The sequence below is a fragment of the Columba livia genome, chromosome 1 (genome assembly GCF_036013475.1).
Source record: "Columba livia isolate bColLiv1 breed racing homer chromosome 1, bColLiv1.pat.W.v2, whole genome shotgun sequence".
In the NCBI taxonomy this organism is placed as follows: domain Eukaryota; kingdom Metazoa; phylum Chordata; class Aves; order Columbiformes; family Columbidae; genus Columba; species Columba livia.
In genome coordinates this window covers 140,313,827-140,337,476 of record NC_088602.1, presented here as the reverse complement: position 1 = coordinate 140,337,476, position 23,650 = coordinate 140,313,827, and the positions used below count along the sequence as shown (strand labels likewise).

The window sequence follows — 23,650 nt, the reverse complement described above, 5'->3', positions numbered from 1 at the left end:
AGCAATGGAATGCAAACTTATTGATAAGCACGGAGGGACATCTCGCGAGAGGGGCAACAAGAAACAGGTGACCAAGAAACTGACCAACTGTGTATAACATCCCATTCACGTGAATAATTCATATAAAAGTGGGAGATCACGAGGATCTCGTCCCTCTTTTCCCTTTTGCTTATGGCCAACATTAGGAGAGGATCTTGCTAGTCGTCCCTGCGAACTGAGGCCTAGTGACAGACTGAATCCAGCTCCGGTTGGCTGTAGAGTCCAATCCAGGACTTCGGGTGCCGGCTCTGCAGTTGCTGAGACTTTCAAGATTGGTTTTGTATATTTTGTATTATTTTCTCTATTCTTATCAGTAGCATTAGTAAAACATTGTTGATTTTTCCAACTCTCTTCTCTCTGTCCTTCTTTCCCTCCCGATCGCCTGTCCTGAGTGGGAAGGGGGGAGAGGGAGGAGCAAAAGGGTGAAGGGGGAGTAGGAGAGGAGGCTAACAATACATCTGCCAGGGTTTTATTGTCACCCCGTAATCAAAACCCTCGACACATCAGCTGACTTTTTAAATTATCTAAGTAAGCTGTTGTTTGTTTGTTTGTTTTTAAACAGCCTGTGATATTAAAACCAGACTACAGGAAGTGCATCAGAGCTGCGCATTTGTGCATGATGCAATCAGTGAGTGTCAAAGATGAGCAAAGCTATAATCAGCTCCTGCCTCCATTCTCATTACATAATATTGTTCTGCTCATTTGGCAGATACGAATAGTGTTTCCAACCCAACCCTAAACATTAAAAAAAAAAAGAATCCTCCAAAGGAGGACACATAAACAAACACCAACGCTCTTCACGTGCCACTTTTGAAAAACAGGGAGTAACTAGACCTCTCTAAGTGAGGCTAAACAGAAATTCCAAGCGTGTGTACAATTCTGCAAAGCAAAATACAGGATCAAGACTGTTAACGGTTACACGGCATCTTCCATGAAACACACTAAAAGGGAAAGTGACATTGTTACTGGTAGAATTGAATCTTCAAGAAATACGTACGCTTTTCCATTAAAATTATTAATTCACGTGAAGAAATATTAACATTTACTAGCTTAAAGAACAAATATGTAGTGCTTACCTCCACAGCAAATGATGGCAGCAACAAAAAGGGATATATCGCTATCATCCAGTTCCAGTGCATTGAATTTCATTGCAAAATCAAATTTTGGCTCCATTATATCACAGAATGGCTTTCTCAGGCTTTTCAGGAACTCCCGGGTGATAAAGCCGTTTCCATAGGCTACCAGCATCCCATCCTTGTTCATCACAGATGCTAACATGGCAAATATGGCTTCATAAACTCCGTATTTTAACAACGTCACTTGATCGTTCAAGTCAAGGCTGGAGAAGCCAGGGATAGATTTGGCAAATTCAGTGACTTCTGTGACGGTCTCTACAGACGTACACTGGCAGCAGTGGAAGATTCGAACTTCTGCTTCCTTGTTCTGAATTCCATTCGCTACCAATTTTGCCACCAGCGTCTTCTCTGCCATACACAAGGTATCCATATCATGTATAACAAATGGCTACAGAGAAAAAAACATTGATTCAGTTACAAAGTAATGGTTATTAATCATCAGTTTCCTAAAGAACAGGAATTCTGATAAACTTTAACTTTCATGCTAATCAGTCTCCAACTACAAATAAACCTCGAGTTCTTTCATATTTCTGCATAGAGAGATACCACGTATTACAGAAGTACAAACTGCAATATCTAAGAATAAGTTTGCTCTGCAAACAACAATGCAAATAGTAAAAGGTAAGCACGTATGATGTATCTTTAATCTAGTTTTATGTAGTAGTTATAGTGAAGATCCAGAAGTACTGTGCTTAGTATGTACATATGCATCTCAGAGCAAGTCCCAGAAGGTTCACAAAAGACGTGTATTACCTTCTCCAGAAGTCCAGGTAATTCTGCCTACACTCCTATCGATTCCTAAACTAACTACACTCGATGCACATCATGATGCTTTCCTGAAGTATCCTAGGGGGAATACAGACAGTCATTTAAATATAGGACAGCATATTTGCACAAGAATGTGATCCCTGTACTACTCTTGTGTTTTATTCTCAGATTTCTACAGACCATGTCCCAGCTGAGCTCATCTTTCTGGCTACAGTTAGTGCCAAGTCATCTCTTAACCCAGAAACCCACTAGAATGTCAAGCAACACAAAATTTGGCTTGATCACGGTCTTTTCCATGATGTGCTTAACTTAAAAAGGTACGTGCATTACAAACTGATGAGCCAGTCTCTTAAAACATCATATTCTTAAGAACAATCGGAACTCAAAAATATTTTGATACATAGCTGAAGAGCAGTAATCACAACAGAGGACATATCACTAAAATAACAAAACTCAATGCTTTCCAGCCTACCAAAGTCGTACCAGTTGACCTTGAACACAAATCTAATTTCATAAACACTTAGCAAAGTACGTTCCCTGTGCTGTTTTGCCCATCTCAGTTTAAATATCATGAAGAACACTTGGTGTTCTGTTAGAGGCTCATAGAATACACTTATTTCACTTAGAAAGCTGCCAAACATGCCAGTTTCCCACAGTTGTCCACTTTTTAAATGTTTGTAGCAAGTACATATTCCATCTTACTTCAGTACTTAAGAGCTATACAGAACAGAACTTTCTATGTGCATGTGGAAATGAGTGGAAAGTGACAAATCAACAAGTCCACCACATTTCTAAACCCTTTAAAAGATGTAGGCTATCTCATAAATCTTTTTTGGAATTTATCATCATTTCACCATGCAGAAAACAGGTATGGCCAAGGACCATTTAAACTTAAAAATGATACCTTGTCATAATGAAAAATATTAGTTCACTCTGAAAACAGTTAGAGTGGTGCCAAGAATTAGGATTTACTGAAATCGGCCATTAACGCATTGTTGAGAAACAGGGGGATTACTAACAACAAGCCCCTCATTTTTTTTTTCCTGTTAAAAAGTCAAGAGAAAATTAAAATGTCTGTTTTCCCAAGAGATGATGAAATAGCTTAAAAAACCCTTTCCTCTTCCCTGCATATTGAAGAATGAGGAAGCAGCCTGATTATAATATGCTAGGTCTGCTCATCATTAATTTCTACTTGTAAATTCACCAAGACACGTGCAAGCCGCTATTAGCTACTCAATCGGAAGACTGATCTGAGAGCCTTGGTTGCATAAATGCAAACACAAAACTGAGGATGCAGTGATCCAGAAACCCTGCATGTATGATACATACTGTAGCTTTTGATTCTGATATGGCAACAAGCCTGAGAAGGACTTTATGCAGATACCTACTTGGTAAGGTGTTGAAACATGGTATTTACGGTAGGCGTATGTCAGCTTGTAGCCCCAAAAAAGTTTAAGCTTGTGCTTAATTTTAAGCACCTCTTTAATCCAGTGAAAAAGACTGGGATTATGCATATGTCTTTCTTTTAATGTAGAAGCCTGTATGCTTGGCTAAACTAGACTATAATATGCCAAATTCTACAATTTAGAAAACGGCTTGCTTACAATTTTTATAATGCTTATCCCCATGGTTTCATGGGTTTTATTACAGCATATGTAAAGCCTCTTCCTTGCAAATTTTTGCTAATATTAAGTATCTTATTTTACCAACAATTTTATCTTCTATGTATCATTAACGTAAATCACAACTGAATTTCAAAAGTATGTGTGAAGTGAAACAAGTCCGTCCTTACAATGGTTATACTGTCTCACATGCTACAAAACAAAAAGCAGTTGACAGCCTTAGATAGCCCAAACTCTTCATTGTCTAATAATGATTTTCTTACCATACTCGATCATTTTTAGGAAAATTATGCCCAATTATCAAAACAGTATGGCTCAGAATTAATCTCAAAAGATGTGTATCTAGTAAATATTATACAATACACATTGATGACCAAGTACCATAAGTAAAAATTCTTAGAGAACATTCACTATTTGGTATGAGACCTTGGCTAAATTATCCTGAAAGCAAAAGAACCTCTACAGCATACGTGTCTTCACAACCCCGCTTGCTTCTCCTTTTCAAAGTAACCATACAGTAAAGACCAGGAAGGCTGGGTGAGGAAATGGCCACAACTGTAAACAAAGAATTACAAACTCAAGTTTTCCTTCCCCTCCTGCCATTAATATTGTTGTGATTAAAACAAAAGTCATACAGAGCTCCTGTACACCCTAAAATATAACAGTATTTATCCTGGCATTTGTGGCAGAAAAACATGATATTTTTTTTTTCCACTTTCATAATAGGAAATTAATTTTGAACCATTTACTGCACCCATAGCAAGAGGTATTCACATTCAGACGTCACTCTTTTTTTGACTACTGATTTTCTTTCCCTTATGTCTATACCATAATTTAAGGTTAGGAGCTTCCATTTACAAGTTAATCGCCTGATTTACCTAAAGATTCCCATTATTCTGATAGTGGCTAAAAGCAACCATATTTACAACAGGTATTATTTTTGCATGTTTCACATCTGTATGAGCACAGTTTAGTTTCTAAAAGATTTGCTTAAGAGTTTAACAAATTATTATAATCATCTTATGTACTTGGCAGCTTTACTATGAAGTTACAGTAAAAGTACTTACTGGATTGTTATTAGTTTTCCCTGCAAGGATGATTCTGGCTTTAACCTTGTTCATATTGAAGTTTTTCAGGTAAGCAACATGAATTCTTTTAGCAAGGGATTTAAGATCTGCCATTTCTGAATCTTCTACATAGTTTTCACCTGTTAGAATTTCTGCTTTCAACTTGGCCTTCTCAGACCTTGGCATTCGTCCAAAACGTATTGCTGATGGGAAGACATAATTATAAAACAAACGTTAAGTTATACAAAAACCTGTGCCTTTTAGCATTGCTGATTAGAGCAGTAAGACCTCCTATCTAGAAAAACTGAAGTAGAGGTAGCATCTTTATTATGATAAATTCACAAGTGAAAAAAAAAACCCTCATCCTTTCCAACATGGACTAATTATCAAGTCAATATGCTAAACTGAAGGTAACAGACTTTTCAAAACACAAACTGGTATCTCCAATGAGCTAGAACACATGCCTTGTTCCTTCTACATTACTTAAGTAGTTGTATTTTGCTCTCTCCTTGTTATGCTCCACAACTTCCAACGCAAGATTCAAAGTTCATCTTGGGCACTCTAAAAATCTGCACAAACTCATGTCAGGAGCTTGGCAGAGAGTGCACACGGCAGCTGGATAGCTGCCTGGAGAGTCACCTGCAGGGAACGCGGCAGTGGAGTTGGGCCCAAACCCCACTGCTGATCTCTGAACCTGCTGGGACAATTCAGGTCTTTATGCCCTGGATGTTCAGTTCAACATATCTGTACTATCTAGTGAGAACAAAACAGACCAGAGACCTGGATTTATGCTCAAAGGCTACAGTCAACCCAGCACTTAATGCTTATTTTTTTCAGTAGATTAGTCCTTCAGGACTGGAAAGGATGAGAACAGAGCTTGAGTATCCGATCTAGTCATTAGGGTATTGTCTTGAAAGGCAGGAGATGTGAGTTTGAAACACCACTGGGTATGGAGGTCTCCCTGTTCTTGGAAAAGTGGTCTTGCCACTTAGCAATAACACAGGCATGTCCACATCTTTCTTCAGTTTCAGTTTAAAATAAAACAGCTCCATTTCAAAAGGAGCCTTACGGGACTAATAGCCTGCAAGGTTTTGAGGGTGCTACAGCTAGTTGCTCTTACCGCATTTCAGCATCTAACAAGTGAGAGGACAACCTTACTGCTTAGACTGAGCAATTCAGAGCATGTGCAGAATTAGCCCTTCAACATACCCAAGAAATTTTCTCGTGACATAAGGAGGTGTCTCATGACATAAGGAGGTGTCTCTAGGTGTAATGTGAAATACAGTTTTGAATGTCAATGGAAGCCCAACATGGAAGGTCTCTTTGGAACCTCGCCATGGGTCTTTGGAAAAGTGGAAGAATATGGAAGAATATCTGCTCTGAACTGAAACTTAGAGTTTTAAGATCATGGCTGTACATATAGTTCTAGCTCTTTTCCTGAGAAGTATCACCTGCAAGTTAGCAGCCATGTCTTCCCCCCACTGCTTCCCATGTGTTTGCTGCAGTAAAACTGCTACTGCTCCCTTCAGCTGGAGCACAGGTGCCCACAGCCTCTTAGCAGGACCAACACCTTCAACTGAATGTTATTTCCTGCCAACCAGCACAGCTCCCTGCTCAACTCCTGCCCCTGACATGCTACTTTGTTGGCTGGCACACTCTTCCCAAGTCTGCTGTCAGGAAGGTTACCAGCAGCCGTGCAGAGGCTATTAACCCTCTGCCAATGAACCCTAACCTCAGTCAAAGCTCACCACAAGAGAACCAGACTTCCCCAGAACCAGAAGGGCAACTCTCCCAACGTCTCTTGCCAGGACTCCAGACTGCATTGCCACAAGCAGCTTCCCCAACCACGTCCCCACCCCAGCTATCTTGACTGCATAGTTCCCTTAGGAAGTTCGTCTCCTAACCCACAACTTTTCACCTACTCCCAAGTTCACTTGGACACTATCAGACCCATGCAGGGAAAGCAAACTACTGTAACCTGGCCAACCAAAATGTGCTTTCTCATGGCTTGACCTCTCCCTCTTTACCAAAGTTGCTTAGCAAGCTAATACTGCGCATAAAACTGGCTCGTGGGTTGAAATGGGCCCACAAACCACAGGCTTACTAGCCTTATCTTAAATCATTAACACAAACAACAAAATAATTTTTAAACTGGATATCTAAACTCTCTGAATTTTTACCACTCCACTTAGCAAGCAACCTACCAGATCCCTGTTCCACAGTCAGCACAGATCTTCACCCTCCCCCCACACTCTATGGACCATCTGCCCAAGAGCTGTTGCGCTGTAATCTGAAGAATAATGAAGTCTAGTTTCCTACAGACTTCTACCCTACGTCATTCCCTTCTACAATGAGCGAGTTGTTCTCCTCCCACTCCTCTACAATGCCCTTGATCAGAATTCTTCCCGTATTGAAATTTGTTTCAGTGAGACTAACGGTGCCAAAGTTCTGGGTGAAAAAAGCAACTAAATGAACATTCATACGGACAAACAGACATCCAGCACGATTATGTAAAACTCATAAAAGTACATTTGGCAGCTGTGTATCAATTACATTAACTACTCATTAGGGAAACTAGCATCCCCCATCACAGTCTACGCTGTAAAAAAACGTGAAGTTCAACTCATATGTATAAGAAAAAAAGCTGTCCAAGCACCTGCTTCCAGAAGCAGATCCTGGGCAGGAACAAGCAAATTATTAACGGGACTCTTACCTACCATTATGTGACATTCCAACTGAAAGGCACTTTTGAAAACGACAGTATTGGCACTTATTACGATTTTTTTTCTGAATTTTGCAGTTGCGATCACATTTGACATAGATGAGTTTTAATCGAATTGTTCTTCTAAAAAAACCCTATAAAAAGTTTGAAAAAAACAATATGTAATGTTAAAGAATGTTGAGTACTAAGCTTCAATCATAGAGATTTTGTTATTGTTGTTGTTGTTTTCTTTTATTTTTTATTGATGTAATTAAGAAAACAATGTGCAAAGGAGGGAGTAGCTCTCAGCCCTCTTTCTTGGGAGAAGACTGAGAGCCCAGAGTACCTGAGCAGGTTTGCTCTCAAGGCTTAATCACATATTGTTTTTGTAGGCATTCTCTAAGCATCCTCTGTAGAAACAAACCTTCATCTTTCATACGTGTAAGTCACACAAACACAAAGATTTAACACCTTTTCTTCATCCAGCAAATGTGAGGGCTATGACAACAGAGCACGGTTTATAGAAAAAGACAAAGACACAAGAATAAGCATTACAGAAGAGCCTGTAACTCAACAGATCTTCCTGTGATGTCTTGATACTACAATGTAATGCTAGTCTCATGTTATGAAATCATACGGTTAGCAAAGGTTTTTAAAGACAGCACAACATTTTGCTTCACATGACATAATAACATATCATTGAGACTGTGGGACACACCTGACTGTGAACTGACTTCCCATCTCTAAAAGAGATTCTAGCATTTTTCTGTAAGATTCATAGTTGAATTATCATCTTCTGACATTGAGTATGAGAGAAAAATGTACACATATGCAATTATTTCTCTCACCTTAGACTATAATTTAGGAAAAAAAAAGGTAAAACTAAAATATTAGAAGGAAAACAAAAAGAATCTTATAATTCCTGGGCCATATCATCCCCAAAATTATACATTAATGATAAAATTAATTTGCCCCAGAGACATGCACTGGCCCCAAAACCACAAGAGATATAATTCTAAGTGATTCAGGCAGAATGTGGTGGAGATGAGAAACTCAGGATTTGTTACTGTTATAATGGAAATGTAGCAAACTCACATGCTTCTCACAGCCGTGCTCCCAACACAAATAAAACACTAGTGGAGCAAGTAGGCTTTGACTTTTAGTCACAGTTTAGTGTTTTAAAGTTGTTTTAGTGTTTAAATATAGCCAGAAAAGCAAAATTAAAATGATCATTATGAATTGCCCCTGCTTGATGAAGGTCTGGTATTGAGTTACGGTATCCATTTCTGGTATCTCAACAATTTATTTCAGCAAAATAAGATCACAGATCTGTTTATTATTTAAATAATTGTAATGGCTAGAATTATATTAATTAACCATTAATGTAACAAATGTTTATCTCCATATAACCCTGTAAATAAAGCAACATGATGTAGATTCTTAAAAAGAAAATTATGACTGTACCTTACAACCTTCACAAGCATGTACTCCGTAATGGTAGCCTGAGGCTTTATCCCCACAAATTCTACATTCAATGTTTAATGCTCCACTGGGTGATTCATCTATGCTACCTGGAGCTGTGGCAAAATTAATGGATGAAGGACTGGATGCTGGTGAAAGGGTGTCTAAAAGAAAAAGGAACACTTCATAAATACTGTACTATCATAGTTTTAAATGATGATCTAAACTGAGGCCTAAAAAGCAATTACACAGCTTCTCTTTCTAAAGAAGAGGTTTTCTCTAAGTGAAAGCATACTACTTCACATCAGTGGGAAGGGACAACAGGTATTACAAGGAAGGCAACACAAATGTCTCCTTCTAAGCTAGTCTGCTTCTAAAATAATCCAGCAACAGAAGCCTTGCTCAGATATACCTGTTGAGTATAACGGGAAAAACATCTCTGAATGGTTGTACAATGAAATAAGCTCTCCAGACATTTTACTACTAGATGATCATGTTACAAAACTAACACATTCCAACCTTAATTACTTCCATTAATATTTCCACCTTGTTTGAGGAAAATATTTTCTGAGGCCAGAATTTCTTTTATCTTCCATCTTGCAACTTGCACCACAAGACTTTAGCAAATTAATGGGTGTGTTACTTTAACAGAAAGATTAAGAAACACTCATGAATGTAGGTCAGCAAGTATTATGTTGGAAAAAACCTTGGCATAGACCTTGGAGTCTTCATTGCCAGCACTGCCAAGCCCACAGGCAGAGTCATCAAGAACAGCCTAAAACTCAGGATCTTCTTCAAAGTATGATTTTAATTGTTTTTTACTTGCCCTATGGCATTTGAGCCTTAGAAGTTTACATTTTCCATCTTCTCTAACAGCAAACCTAGAACTGTTTATAACGAATGCTGAATACTCAAATTAGAAGGGAACAGTAGAAGCTGATCTAAATTATTGTAGGACTTGAACACTCATATACACAAATAATTAAAAAAACCTCATGTCTCAGAAGGACTGTGTTATAAACCCAGCACGTAATACCTTCTCCTGTAGAAGGCATCTCTCTAACCTGAAGGTCTGCAAGCAAAAGGGACCAAATCATATTTCTACAAGCATTCCTTTGGGCAATAGTGCCAAGAGGCAGCTCTCCCTTCAAACCTCACAGTATGCATTTCAACCCCTTCAGCACAGAGGCACACCTCAGTTCTATCAGTGCAATTTTTGGAAGGTAAGATAGTGATCACAGCCTGCGAATCAATTTGAAGTAAGAAACCTCCAAAACAAAACATAAGCCAAGCAGAAAGCTAATCATAAACTGCTTAAAGTGGCTCTACTGCTAAAAGATTTGTGAAACCATAGTTTCAAAAGGAATACCTTACTGACACTATTGCAGTGTGCCGTACCACTTCAATGATTTCCATTTTGATCTCTCAAACAAAGCCTCTTTATAAGTTTGTTTGACTAAAGACTTTGTATTGTCTTAGCACTCTCAGACTGTTACTTGAACCAGGGTAGTGGTCATTAGCTGAACAACGTTACTCTTGCGTCAAGGGGGAGAAACCAGCATCTTCAAAACATCAGAGCACTAAAATATACTGGCATTCTATGCGAGCTTTTAAGGTTTAGATTATTAATTTTTGGCAAATGTTTCATGATACTTTTCAAATGTACACGATTTGAAGAAGCTTTTAAAATGGCAAATTCCTCCAGTGCAATATTGTGATTTCTTATATGACTACAACACATAGTAACTTCTTTGCTAGTAATATGGATTTTTAAAAGTTATTTTGAAAAAGGTGTTGATATTAATGATAATTTTAAACAGCAATTTCATGTTACAGTAATTTTTCAGTGACAGTTGTCTAATAAATGAACTTTACCATTAAATATTTTAAGACCATGCTATAATCAGCTTATATATTTCTAGTATCACTTAGTCATAAACAACAATTATTGCATTAAAAAAAAAAATCTATCACTATGTATTTATAAAATAAAGTTTTACGGTAAACCAAAACTCTCTTACCTGTTACAACTGATCCATCAGATCCTGGACCATTTCCCAGTGACTGGAACTCTGTTAAACTTAAAGCTCCAGAGCTATCATCACCTAGAGACTGTGAAAGGTCTTGAATGTTCTCCATATCTCGCAGAAACTCCCCAGATAATGGGCTGCCTATATCATCCTCCTCCAAGGGAGTAAGGGGATAGAGCTGGTTTTCAGTGTCCATCATTTTGATCAGGTAGAACAGTCACTTTGACTTCTTCACACTGGTGAAAGAATAACAAAAAAACACAAACCCTGTACTTACAACATTAGAATATTTTTTTAAAGTATTTGAATCAGTTACAGCACGCTCAATACATTAATTCTAATCCAATAGTGAAACGTTATCCAACATTCTGTTGCTGCAGAAGCTTCATTCAACATGAATCATCAACAGGACAGGGAAAAAAAAATCCACTAAATACTTCAACGTGAATTACAGTTATGACAAGATTAATCTGTAGATTGTGGTTTTCTCAGCTTGGCTTATAAAAGTTACATACTGTGTTTCTATAGCAGGCATTAGGTACCACCAAAATTTGTAGAAAAATAACAAATATTAGTATGCATACACGTTACGTTTGAGCAGTCTTTTCTCACCTTATCTAACAGGTTTAGATATGCTGATTTGTCCTCTGTTCTCATCTCTCTTAAATTTGACTGACTGGTCTTATGACACTGCAGAGAACAAAATACTGTCTTATACACAAGACCTATGGGGAGAGGCTGAGGGAGCTGGGGTTGTTTAGTCTGGAGAAGAGGAGGCTTAGAGGTGACCTCATCACTCTCTATAACTACCTGAAGGGAAGTTATAGCCAGGTGGGGATTGGTCTCTTCTCCCAGGCAGTCAGCAGTAGGACAAGGGGGCATGGGCTTAAACTCTGCCAGGGGAAATTTAGGCTGGATATTAGAAAGAAATTCTTTACAGAGAGAGTGGTCAGGCATTGGAATGGCCTGCCCAGGGAGGTAGTGGACTCACCGTCCCTGGAGGTTTTTAAACTGAGACTGGACATGGCACTTAGTGCCATGATCTAGTAAATGGATTGAAGGTGGACCAAGGGTTGGACTTGATGATCTCTGAGGTCTTTTGCAACCCAGTCGATTCTGTGATTCTGTGATACTAGAATCTTCAAAGAATTGGGCCAAACTAATACTGTTTGACCTACTTCAATCAAAGAACACCTTCAGCAAGAGTGTTCTAGCATATACAATCCAATATATCTGTAATTCCTAGAGTTAGTTTTATCTCCTACAGTGAAATAAGCTTTTAAAGTTGCTTTCAAAACTAGCTGCCAGTGTCACCTACTACTACATGAAAAAAATCCATCCTTGTCTTTGATAATCTGTGACAGATTCATTGTATGAAAATCAGGCATTTATTTTGAAGAAAAAATGTATTTCTTTGGCTATTTAATTGATCAAAAGGGCACAGTTAAAAGCGATACCAAGTGCTGACTAGTACTTTACATACTAATAACAAAAGACAGTCATCATGTGTATTCAGTTATATAAAAAAAACCCCTTCAAAATATTTTGAAGTAAGATGTCTACAATCAAGCCTTTTATCCCCAGGCTGATGGTAACAGGCTATTTTCAATTATATTTCCACATGTTTACAAGGTATTAGACAGATGTAACTGATGGCAGAATGACCTAATCTAAAGAAGACTAAAAGTTATGCTTGTAACAACCTGCAACATGCACAGTTTTTAAATGATTTATTTTTCAGGTGCACTTATGAGTGCACACTGCTCCTGCTTTCTGCTATTTCATGGAAAGCCAATGGTGTATATATATCACTCTTTTAGTGTTTGCCAATATGTGAATTACACGGTTATAAGGCAAAATAAACCATTAAAAAAAAATAAATCTGTATTGCATAAGGCTTTCTATTCCCAAATTTGCATCCTTCCAGTTAATCAATGTCATTTAAAGTGTATACATTAGACTTGGCAAAACTTTCCTTGGATTCTCAGAGTACCCAATTTTTAATTATGATACTAAAAGACTGTAGCGGTACATCTCATGTACCCATTATTAGTTTTTAGCCAAGTGAATAGACATAAAAATATTAACCTCTCAGGTACCACAGGAGATTGAAATTGTAGTGTAATCATAAACTCTGATGATTAAAAATATATATCTTACCATGTACCTGGAAGGACAGAACTAAAGGAATAGCAGACACAAACACAGAGCAAAATCCAGAGCTTCTACTCACTCTGTTCAGACAGTGAAATCAGTTCTTTAAGAAAGTAAACACTGAAGATTTCACCATCTGTCCAGCATAAATGAGTTGAGAAAGTTTTCAGAAGGTTCATTGTGTTTTGACTATTAAAACTAAGCCAAATACAATAGACAGGCCAAAGACTGAAAGGACTCACAAACTGTAAGAATCAGATCTCTAAATATCTGGTTTTATTAACCAAACAAGATAGAATTCCACTCTTCTTTGAGGAGGAAAAATCCCAGATGCTGACACTAACTTGCCACTGCATAGTACAATACAAGGACCCTTAGTAAAGATCTATTTGCCCAATTTCTTTGAAACAGGATAATTATTAACTAGAAAAGGAAAATATGATGTAGCAAATAAGAATACCTAGGAGACTAAGAATTAGAATTTATCCATTATTTCTAACACCAGTTACAGACAACAGATGTGTTGCTGTTGATTTTACTTGGACGTGTCACATTGTTACTGTACTGCTATGCGCAGCTTGGCTGTATTTAAAAATAACAGTCAAATTAAGTTTTCCAGTTCAATTATACTAAATACTCATTAGGACATTGTGCCAGATTGCCAGCACTGCAATAGAATATTTATAAGCAATACAAGAATTCTCATGCACATCTCAACTTCTTTCTGAAGGGATCAGTTGAAAGGCTGGTGCAGCTTTTATTTTAAGAGCATTCAAACAATACTGGTTGTGATGCCTAATTATTTTACAACCTAACAGAACATCATATTGGAAAACTGAAACAAAATAACTTCTTTCACATAGAGGACTGAAGTGTAAGTGCTATCAGTTTGAGTTCCGAGAGAATTTCTATTTGCTGAAACTATTTAGTAAAATAAATTCCAATTGTCACTTTATTTTAAAGCTCAGCAGCTGCCCTCTCTCCAAATAACCTTCGTTTCTCTTATGAAACCTACCAGCTTGTAACCTGGCAAAATATTAAGAAATGTCTACTTTTGATACTCATAAGCCTGTCAGAAGACATAGTAAAGAAATTAAAATTATTGTAACACACGACCATAGTTACTGAAGAAAAAAGACTTCAGAAATTATATGAATGTGGACTCTAAGTAAAAGACTACTTATAAATCAAATAATTAGCCTAATGCTTTAGGAATATATGTGGTCACACACCAAAGGAAAACAGCACAGGTTATTGTATATTATCTGACAAAGATTTTATCACCAAAACATCTGTGTTTATTCAGAGCAACACTTCCAATCTCATGCAGACTCAAGATTCAGAGTAATTTTGCAGATGCAGAGTGCATTTACAAAACATTACTTTCACATAGTAAGAAAAAGAATCAACCGCAAACATTTCTGGTTAACATCTTCTGTTATTCTCTGCCAATACTTTCAGTCTTGAATATCTGTTCAATTTCTCTGCTGAGGTGGCACAAGCCAGCTCAGTAACACCTGGAACCCACCACTGTTTGTCGTCAGTTATCTAACAGAGTCTGAAAGATTACATTATGCACCTGATATCCCTGATGTAACTGTAAGATCACATCCTCCAGCTGAGAAATGAGGAATCACTTTTATGCATTTTATTCGTGAAAACAAAGTTAAATTGCTATCTCTGTGACACGGCTATTTTGTGGTGAGGGAAAAGAGTAAAGAAACCTTGACGCAAGTTGTTTTTCTAATGACAGCCGAGAATAATAACAACTGTTCTCTGGCAATCCAAAGGAGACTACCAAATTTGTCCCCCCAAGGAGCCATCAATAACAAAGGAATAAAGGAATGGCAGAGCATATGATCAGCACTACTCCTCCAGCGTGCTCTTCATGAAGTTCTCCCAAGCTGAAACAGTTGTTTACGGCACAGAAACATTATATTCCACTACAGTTATGTGGCAAGAGTGCTCTGCCCCAGGATAGCTGGGGAGGCTCCAGGAGGCACTGGGCTCCTTGAACCCACCGTTCCTTCCAGTTCCCCGCTGAATCACATACATCTCTCCAAGTATCACTTCTTCATCCAGCACAAGGATTTGTAAAAGATTAAGTGAACACTGAAGTCTACCTTGAAACAAAACAGGCAATATTTGACAGGAAAACAAGGGAAAGGCTTGATAGCTGAACTCTGAACATGGCAACAGCTCTTTCTCTTGGTATGGCCCAAAGTGCACCACGCTTTTCTACATTTACAGTAAATGTTTAAAATTCAGCAGTCTTTTTAGCTAAATTTAGATAAGAACAACCTAACAGCTAGTGAAACATAAATGAAGTGCTTATTGTTTTAACTATTAAATTACATACCCTTTTGTACTTTCAAACACTACTAGTAAATTACAGCTGCTTAATCATTACAGCTCTTGTCAATAATTAACTAGCTACCTTAGCAAGCATAGCCATTACATAACCATTTCTGAAAACTGTCAAAATATACTAACATTTTAATTACTGAAAACGTTACAATTTTTTTTTTCCCCATAAGCACAGAAAACCTTTAAATAAAATGTCTAGTATTCATGCAATAAACCATTTGCCTTCTGTCTTTGTATTTTGTGCATGTTTACACATGTGTATGCTTTCATTGGCAGGTTTCCCTTAAGATACATTGATCCTTGCTTGTATGAAGAGAGCTTCTAAAATAAAAAGGTAATAAGTATGAAGTTCATTTAAGTCGTATTCACAGAGAGTATTTTGCTTTATAAAAAAAGCTGTACAAGTTGAACCAGTAGAAGCAGTAGCTGCAGTGTGCTGATTCCACTCAAGCATCTCTATAACTCAACCTTTCTTCTTAATCTTAAGACTTTAGAAAAAATCTGTGCCACAAAGACATTGGCAGAGGATTTTCTCAGTTTCCCATACAATACTTTAAGTCTCCATAGCCCCTTTCCTATACCCACATACAAACAAGAAAACAAGAGAGTATGACATAGAAAAATAAGAACACAATTTCATGGAATTATGGTTCAAAGGATAAACAGATTTTACTGGTGCTCTCACCGCCTCTTCTCTCTGAAATACGTCTATTTTCAGAAGTCTTCCTCCTTTCCCACCACCACAGTGCAAATACCCAATGAGTAACTTACCTATAAACTAGAAACAGGTCTTAGAGAAATCATAGTCAGATTATCAAAGAAAAACACCTAATCGTGCAGCAACTGGTTATTTGTGTCATTTTCCGAAAGGGATGGTGGGAGGTTAAACCCCTGGCCCTTCCACATTTACTACTTGCAACACTAGGGATAATCCCTGTAAGGAGGCAGGTCTCTCAGATGCAAAGGTCTCTGAGAAGCAGTAACAAAGTCTGGATTTACTGCATAAACAAATTGATCGTGTAAAGGGCTTGCTTGCAAATATCAAGGTTAAAGTTGAAAGAACTATTACCTTTAGGTCACTTTGAGAATGTCAGGGCTGAACACGGCACGTTTAAAACTAGTGCCTGCAGCAGATATACTTTTAGGAAACTTCGCTGAATAGGAGAAGCCTAAAACATGTAAACTACGGGATATTTCTAACATCCCATTCAACACGTCAAAACCATCTGAAAATAAAAATAACTAAAAATAAAATTTGGCATCTAAAATATGAAGTCCAGTCTCCTATCTGGAAAAGGATGCATGTTTTCTCCTCTATCCTGTGATATTTGATTTAGTTTTCATACTTTATAATCTTACATACTAGGAATACTTTAAAATTGACAAAGGATTAAGAGCGTAAGACAGTTTACTACACACTAGATGAAAAATTTTCACAAGCCACCTCTTTGTTAGGACTGCCAGTTGCACCCCCCCAAAAAAACCAACACAAAACGAAACCAAAAAAACTTTGCATTTTTTTCCCTCTACACACTTGTATTCCAAGATATCACAAACAACTCATAAGCATCCTTGCCTTTAAAACAAATCAAAATTCACATACCATAATTTTGAAAAATTATACCAAAATTACAAAGTTAAGCTCTTAAAAGTTACATAATGAAAAATTCCATGCAACCTTGATTATGCTACCTTATTTTTTATGCACTATGGTAGAATGTATACATATACATATACTGTATAATATTCTTTCCCAAAATCACTCCACTTATAATTGTGCAGTGCATTAAACAGAAGTGGAATTACACAGCTTGTAAAGCAACCTTGTCTATATTAGTCTGCAGCAGGAAAAAAGCTGTTAATTTATTGGATAATCAAAAAGGAAGAACATACTTGGCCTAAGAAAAAAGGGAGAAAAGATGATCCTCTTTCTCTGGTCCATAAGTACTTGCAGAACTAGAGGAAAACTAGAGAATTTCTTGAAGGAAGAATATGGGCCACAGAGGCAAGTCTACTGGCTTCAGAAAGTGAGGACCACAATGAGTTTTACCTTCCTCCTCTGAACACATTTCTCTAATTGCATCAGAAGATGAAGAGGTAACACACTAATTTCATATGGGAAGAGCTGGTAAAGCTTTGAAACACTGCAAATATTTTGCTGATTGATATCAAAAGTGGTAAAAACAATATGGGAATTTTTTTTTTGTTTTCTTTTACTCAGCCAAACCCAAGCAGAACTTACTGAGCCAGGCAGCAGCATTTCTATCCTATTTGATTTTAAAAGACATGATCCAAAAAGAGAGAGGAAAGGCCAATTTTCTTACTGAAAATTAACAATTTTTATCAAGTTTTCCAAACAAGTAAGTAGCCAACACAGTAAGAAAGTACTTTTAGAGACAGGACTATAACAGATGAATATGCTGTACAAGTAAGTCAGCAAGAAGAAGAGGCACACATGAGCAGTGCTGATTAACGACGGGTCAGAGGTGAACAGTATCACATGAACAACTGACTTTGTACATTGCACTAAGGAGTACTCTTCAACCAGATGTAATTTGACAGACTGTCAGGAGTATAAACTATTCTTCTGTGTTGCAGCACCGGCTCCTATTAGCCCAGTATGAGTCAAAGAAAATGTAATGATGAGGTCAACGTGGCTTATGTAGGCAAAGTGTTAAGATTTTAAAATTAAGTTTATTTTGTAGCATATGCAGAACAGATGTTTTTCAGGAAGGTATAATGATGTTGCCAGAAACTCTTGTATTGTACAATATATTTTCAGTCAATCTAACCTTGGTGCTAGAGAAGGTCATGGAGCAGATGATCCTGAGTGACATCACACGGCACATACAAGAAAACCAAGTGATCAGGCCCAGTCAACATGGGTTTATGAAACGCAGATCCTGTTTGACCAACCTGATCTCCTTCTACGGCAAGGTGATTCACCTAGTAGATGAGGGAAAGGCTGTGTATGTTGTGTACTTAGATTTCAGTAAAGCCTTTGACACCGTATCCCACAGCATTCTCCTGGAGAAGCTGGCAGCTCATGGCCTGGGTGGGTGTACTTTGTAATGGATAAAGAACTGGCTGGATGGCTGGGCCCTAAGAGTTGTGGTGAATGCAACCAAATCCAGTTGGCGGCCGTTCACAAGTGGTGTTCCCCAGAGCTCAGTATTGGGGCCAGTTCTGTTTAATCTCTTTATCAGTGATTTGGATGAGGGCATTGAGTGCACACTTAGTTTCCAGATGACACCAAATTAGGTGGAGTGTTGATCTGCTGGAGCGTAGGAAGGCCATACAGAGGGATCTGGACCGGTTGGATCAATGGGCTGAGGCCAATTGTATGAGGTTTAACAATGCCAAGTGCCAAGTCCTGCGCTTGGCTCATAACAACCTCAAACAACACTACAGGCTCAGGCAAGAGTGGCTAAAAACCTGCCTGGCAGAAAGGGATCTGGGGGTGTTGATTGACAGCCAGCTGAATACAAGCTAGTAGTGTGCCCAGGTGGTCAAAAAGGCCAACAGCATCTTGGTGTCTATCAGTGTGGCCAGCAGGACTAGAGAGTGATCTTGTGACTGCACTCAGCACTGGTGAGGCCCCACCTTGAATCCTGTGTTCAGTTTTGGGCCCTTCATCATAAGAAGGAACTTGAGGTGCTGTAGAGAGTTCAGAGAAGGGCAACAAAGCTGGTGAGGGGCCTAGAGCACAAGTCTGATGAGGAGCGGCTGAGGGAACTGGGGCTGTTCAGCCTGGAGAAAAGGAGGCTGCGGGGAGACCTTATCACTGTCTGCAACTACCTGAAAGGAGGTTGTAGCATGGAGGGTGTTGGTTTCTTCTCCAAAGTAGCAAGTGACAAGACAAGACGAGATGGCCTCAAGTTGCACCAGTGGAGGTTTAGATTGGATATTAGGAAAATTTCTTCCCGGAAAGGGCTGTCAGGCATTGGAACAGGTTGCCCAGGGAAGTGATGGAGTCACCATCCCTGGAGGTGTTTAAAAGACACATAGACAAGGTTCTTAGGGACATGATTTAGTGCCAGATTTAGGTTAGGTTATGGTTGGACTCAATGATCCTGAGGGTCTCTTCCAACCGAAATGATTCTATGATTCTATATATTTGGTATGCAGGTTGCTACTATTATAACAAAAATCTCAGTTCCAGGATGTTACTGTTTTGTTAATTGTTCAGTTATTTTTACTTTGAAAAAAATAAGGAAATTACTTAATAGAATTATAAAATGTAATTTATAAGCCAGTACTTCAAATCCACATTTTTCCTGGAGCAAACCACTTTTAAAAGTATGAACATATGTAAAGTGATACTAATATAAGCAACACCTGTCATGAGGCAAGAAAAGTACCACCAACAGTAAAACATAACATCAGAATACTAATTTGCACAGAAAATAAACAAAGGTTGTCAAAGAGCAGGTAGCCATCCTAAATATGAAAGATTCCTTACATAACATTCAAGTGCAAAGCAGCTATAATGCAGAATCTGTATTAATAGAAATGTTAAGCTCTAGGAACATCTGTTTAACATTTATGTCTCTCCCAAGCAAAAATCTAAAACCTCCACCTATGTGATTATAAAAACACTCAGTTAGAGACAAGACATACAATGTCATCTTGGATTGCTAGACAAAATGTTACCGCATTTCCTTACAAAAGACAGCCTTGAATTGCTTGTAATTGCAGTATACACAAAGACACAGTTAAAAATTTAGCATTTGCACCTACAAATCTAGCATCACAACCTACAAAGACCAAAAAGCCCCAAATACTTATTGAAATGATTGACACTGCTTGCTACAAAAATTTGGGCAACAGCAACAGACAGAAAAAGACAGGGAAAAAAAACAACTAATAAGCCAAGAAAGGTGGGGAAAGCACAGACTGGAAAAATACAGAGAACAATGACATAATCACTAACAGCCGCTATTCAACTACTTTGTGGTTACTGAGCCAACATCAATCCCTGTTGGCATCTCCCAGTAGCTTCTTTCCAAGATTTAGTGGCCCAGGGTAGAAGCTACTTCATGGGTCCTGACTCTCTCAAGTACAGTCTCATCGCCCACGATGTATTAAAGAAAAATAAGTTCCTGAACAGGGTCACTCATCCCCCTTTTAAATGCAACATTTCTGCTTTAAAACTCTTCAGCTATTTTCTATATTTCTATATTTGTGATTACAGATTCACAATTTCCTCCAATGTTTTCTTTCAACTATGTAACACAGTCATTATACTCTAAATAGCTCTAAAAATTGTTTGTTTTGCCAGGATTGCTGTTTAAGAAGTAACTAGTAACAGGACAGCAACAAAACTGTTCAGGAGGTAATCAGATGGTTTATCTCAAATATCGTATCATCTCACCTTCACAGAACAGACACAATTACTAACAGAGAAAAAACATTACAAAGCAGAAACTAATTTTCAGCAAACAGATATAAGAGGGGTATTCATCTCACCCAATGTCAAGCACTTCACTTACAAGTTTGGGTCGAGCAGAACTCAGAGGACTTTCCAGAGCCATAACTGATCTTTGAGGCCACGATTACAAATTAACATGTCTATGCAGCCTGAATCCCTTCCGAAGAATCCAACAATTGTATCAACAGGCTGGACTTGTAAATCAGGCACTTGCATTGCCTGAAGTAAAACAGCCTCTTCAGTCTCAGATAAGAGCTGAAAACTGCTCTACAGATCAGTCAGTGTCTCTATTAGATTAAGCAGCACCATTTTTTGACAGAGCCATGGAACTGTCATATAGGCTGAGGAGATCAATGCACATCTCACAGTTATTCATCATCCTTCCAGGAGTAAAACTCCCACAGAAATACAAGAAATGGAAGATACAGACATTTACTGAGTTGAAACAACATGCTCCAATAAATAAATACATAAAATAGAAATTCCAATACTGAAAACTCAAGCTGAGAGTAAAATGAAGCTCAAAGAAAGACTTCAGCTGCTTGTATAGAATAAAACAACATCCTAGCATAAAATGGCTTTCTAATGGGAAATTCTAAATTCAACAAGCCTCTCAAGAATTTAGTAACTAGCAATTCAGTTGAGAACACTTTACATTTACATATATAACTTTTACACCGACTTTATATTAGGCCAGAGAATATATTTCATAGTATTTGATCCACAACATTAGACTAGTCAACCTCTAGCAGACAGAGCTCAACTTAAGATGTAAATACCACAGTTCCAGGTTATCAGTACAGAGATCTGAAGCCCATCTTTAAATTAGCCACTGCTAATGCCTTGAACAACAGGAGCCAGATTTGACTTCATCAGCAGTGGGACATAAAGGTTTTGCAACCTGTGCCTTTAGGCTCCAGAGACGAGACTTGCAGGTCTATCGCCTCAAGTTTCTATTAATCTTTTTTGTTGTTGTTATTTTTCTCCTCTAAATGTGATTTTTCATATCGAAAAAGAGAACACTTGGCTGGTTTCTGTAATTGGGAATAGGAAGACCTGACTGAACTGAACTGAAACTAAAATCCAAAGTATCTATACGTCAAAGTACAGCTTTCGAATCTCTCTTTTAAATCTATGTCTACTGAATCCTTTAAATTCTTGTAAGAGTTGACTAGTCAGGACTTCAGTATCAGTCAATAGTATGTACTAGTTAACAAACTTTATACCCTTATATTTGGGTTATTGGTAACCTATAACTTTTTACTTTGTTTTACTATTTTTTTTTCAATAAGTGTTTTTGGTGGGGTCTTTGTTAGTTTTGTTAGTTGGTTGGCTGGTGGGGTTTTTTTTGTTTCTGTTTGGTTTTTTTGGGGGGGGTGGGTTGTCTGTGGTTGTTTGGATTTGGGGGGGGTGTTTGTTTTTGTTTGTTGATTTTGCGTTTTTGTGTTTGTTTGTGTGTGTGGTTTTTGTTGTTGTTGTTGAACTACATTACAATCCAGGCTTAAGACTTAAAGTCAAAAGAGACTTAGAGTCAAAGACTTAAGTGGAAAACTTTGTGTTTAAGTTTTTAGTCTTGCTTAAACTTCTATTGTCAAGATGCCTAGAAATCCTGAAAAACTGGCAATTTGTAATTTTTTTCCTTCCTCTATTTATCCTGTCTCTGTTTCCACTTTTATAGTAAATAAAGAGCTCTGACACATGGTTGAGAATTTACTACAAGCTTAATCTACAGAATAAACATACTGTTATTAACATTACATTTAAAAAAATATAGCCTAGACAACATTATGAGGGAAGTTTATTCAATTTATTACATTACTTATGGTAAGAAACGTTTAACGAAGAATTGTTGTTTTTACATAGCTAAGGACCTGGCGTCTGACCCCAGCAAGGGGGAAGGACCGAGAGACATCGGACTATGAATTCTTAATGTAATACACAGTTTCTTCCCGGAATACGGACTGACACCTGTATACATACCGATACCTGTATTGACAAGCTAATTTAGGGGGAAGTGTAGCCCAAGTACCAGAAATCCATATCTTAAATAGATTGATAAGGGGAAGGGGATTGCATGCATCGGGATAGTCTGTAAACTCTGAAGTACCCAACCAATGGGGAACAGGGGAGGGAAATTGAGGCAGGGAGTTTGGGGAGATATAAGCAGAGGCTTTTTGCCCTATTCGGTGTGCCTACCTTTAGGTAGAACACCCGGTCTTGCAAAATCGTTATTAAAATATGCTTTGCTGAGAGACTCTGCCTGGGCCTATTACATTTGCAGAATAATTGTTTCTTACAGATTAATGCATGTAAAGCAAATATTCAAAATGGAGTTAATAGTATCCAGTATTTTTGACACATGGCCATTGAAGCAAGTATATTTTATTAACAGATTCGAAAGAACAATAAGATTTTTTTTTCCTGTAAGAAACTAAGCCATGGCAACATCTTATTAACCACTGTTATAGAGTACCCTGTGTTCTCCAATATGTGCTCTCTTTCAAGTTCATATACAGTTCCACAAGTACTACCTACAGCTCCATACAGTTTCTAATAAAAACCCCACTTCACTGTTTTATATACCTTTATGCTTGCAACACACTCTCCGTTTTTCTTTTCCTCTCTCCAGAGAAACTCCAGGTTTTGCTCTTTATCCAATGTGTTTCAAGGTCAATATCTCTTCAAGTCGCTCTTATATTCCACTCAAATTATTCCATACTTGAATAAGATTCAAATGATTACGCATGTTAATCACAGCAACTTGTGCTTCAAACTTCTACAGATTCTACGTAATTTGTGATGACACGATGTAGGCGATGAGGCTAAAATAATACATTAAATAATACGCTCCCTGTGTTTGCTGAACACATACTT

At 37.8% G+C, this 23,650-nt stretch overlaps 1 protein-coding gene across 9 annotated transcripts in view; it reads right to left on the bottom strand.

The window, feature by feature from the left end:
• The window catches only part of PPARA (peroxisome proliferator activated receptor alpha), a 44,661-nt gene that overhangs the window by 8,853 nt on the left and 12,158 nt on the right, over positions 1-23,650 (bottom strand). For 3 of the 9 annotated variants that reach the window (XM_065028039.1, XM_065035016.1, XM_065049278.1), the window contains exons 4-8: positions 10,816-11,060; positions 8,798-8,958; positions 7,350-7,488; positions 4,633-4,835; positions 1,116-1,563 (exon numbers count right to left, since the gene is read on the bottom strand). In XM_065028039.1, coding sequence (XP_064884111.1) covers positions 1,116-1,563; positions 4,633-4,835; positions 7,350-7,488; positions 8,798-8,958; positions 10,816-11,023 — 1,159 coding nt within the window. In that variant the 5' untranslated portion in view covers positions 11,024-11,060. 9 annotated transcript variants of the gene reach the window in all.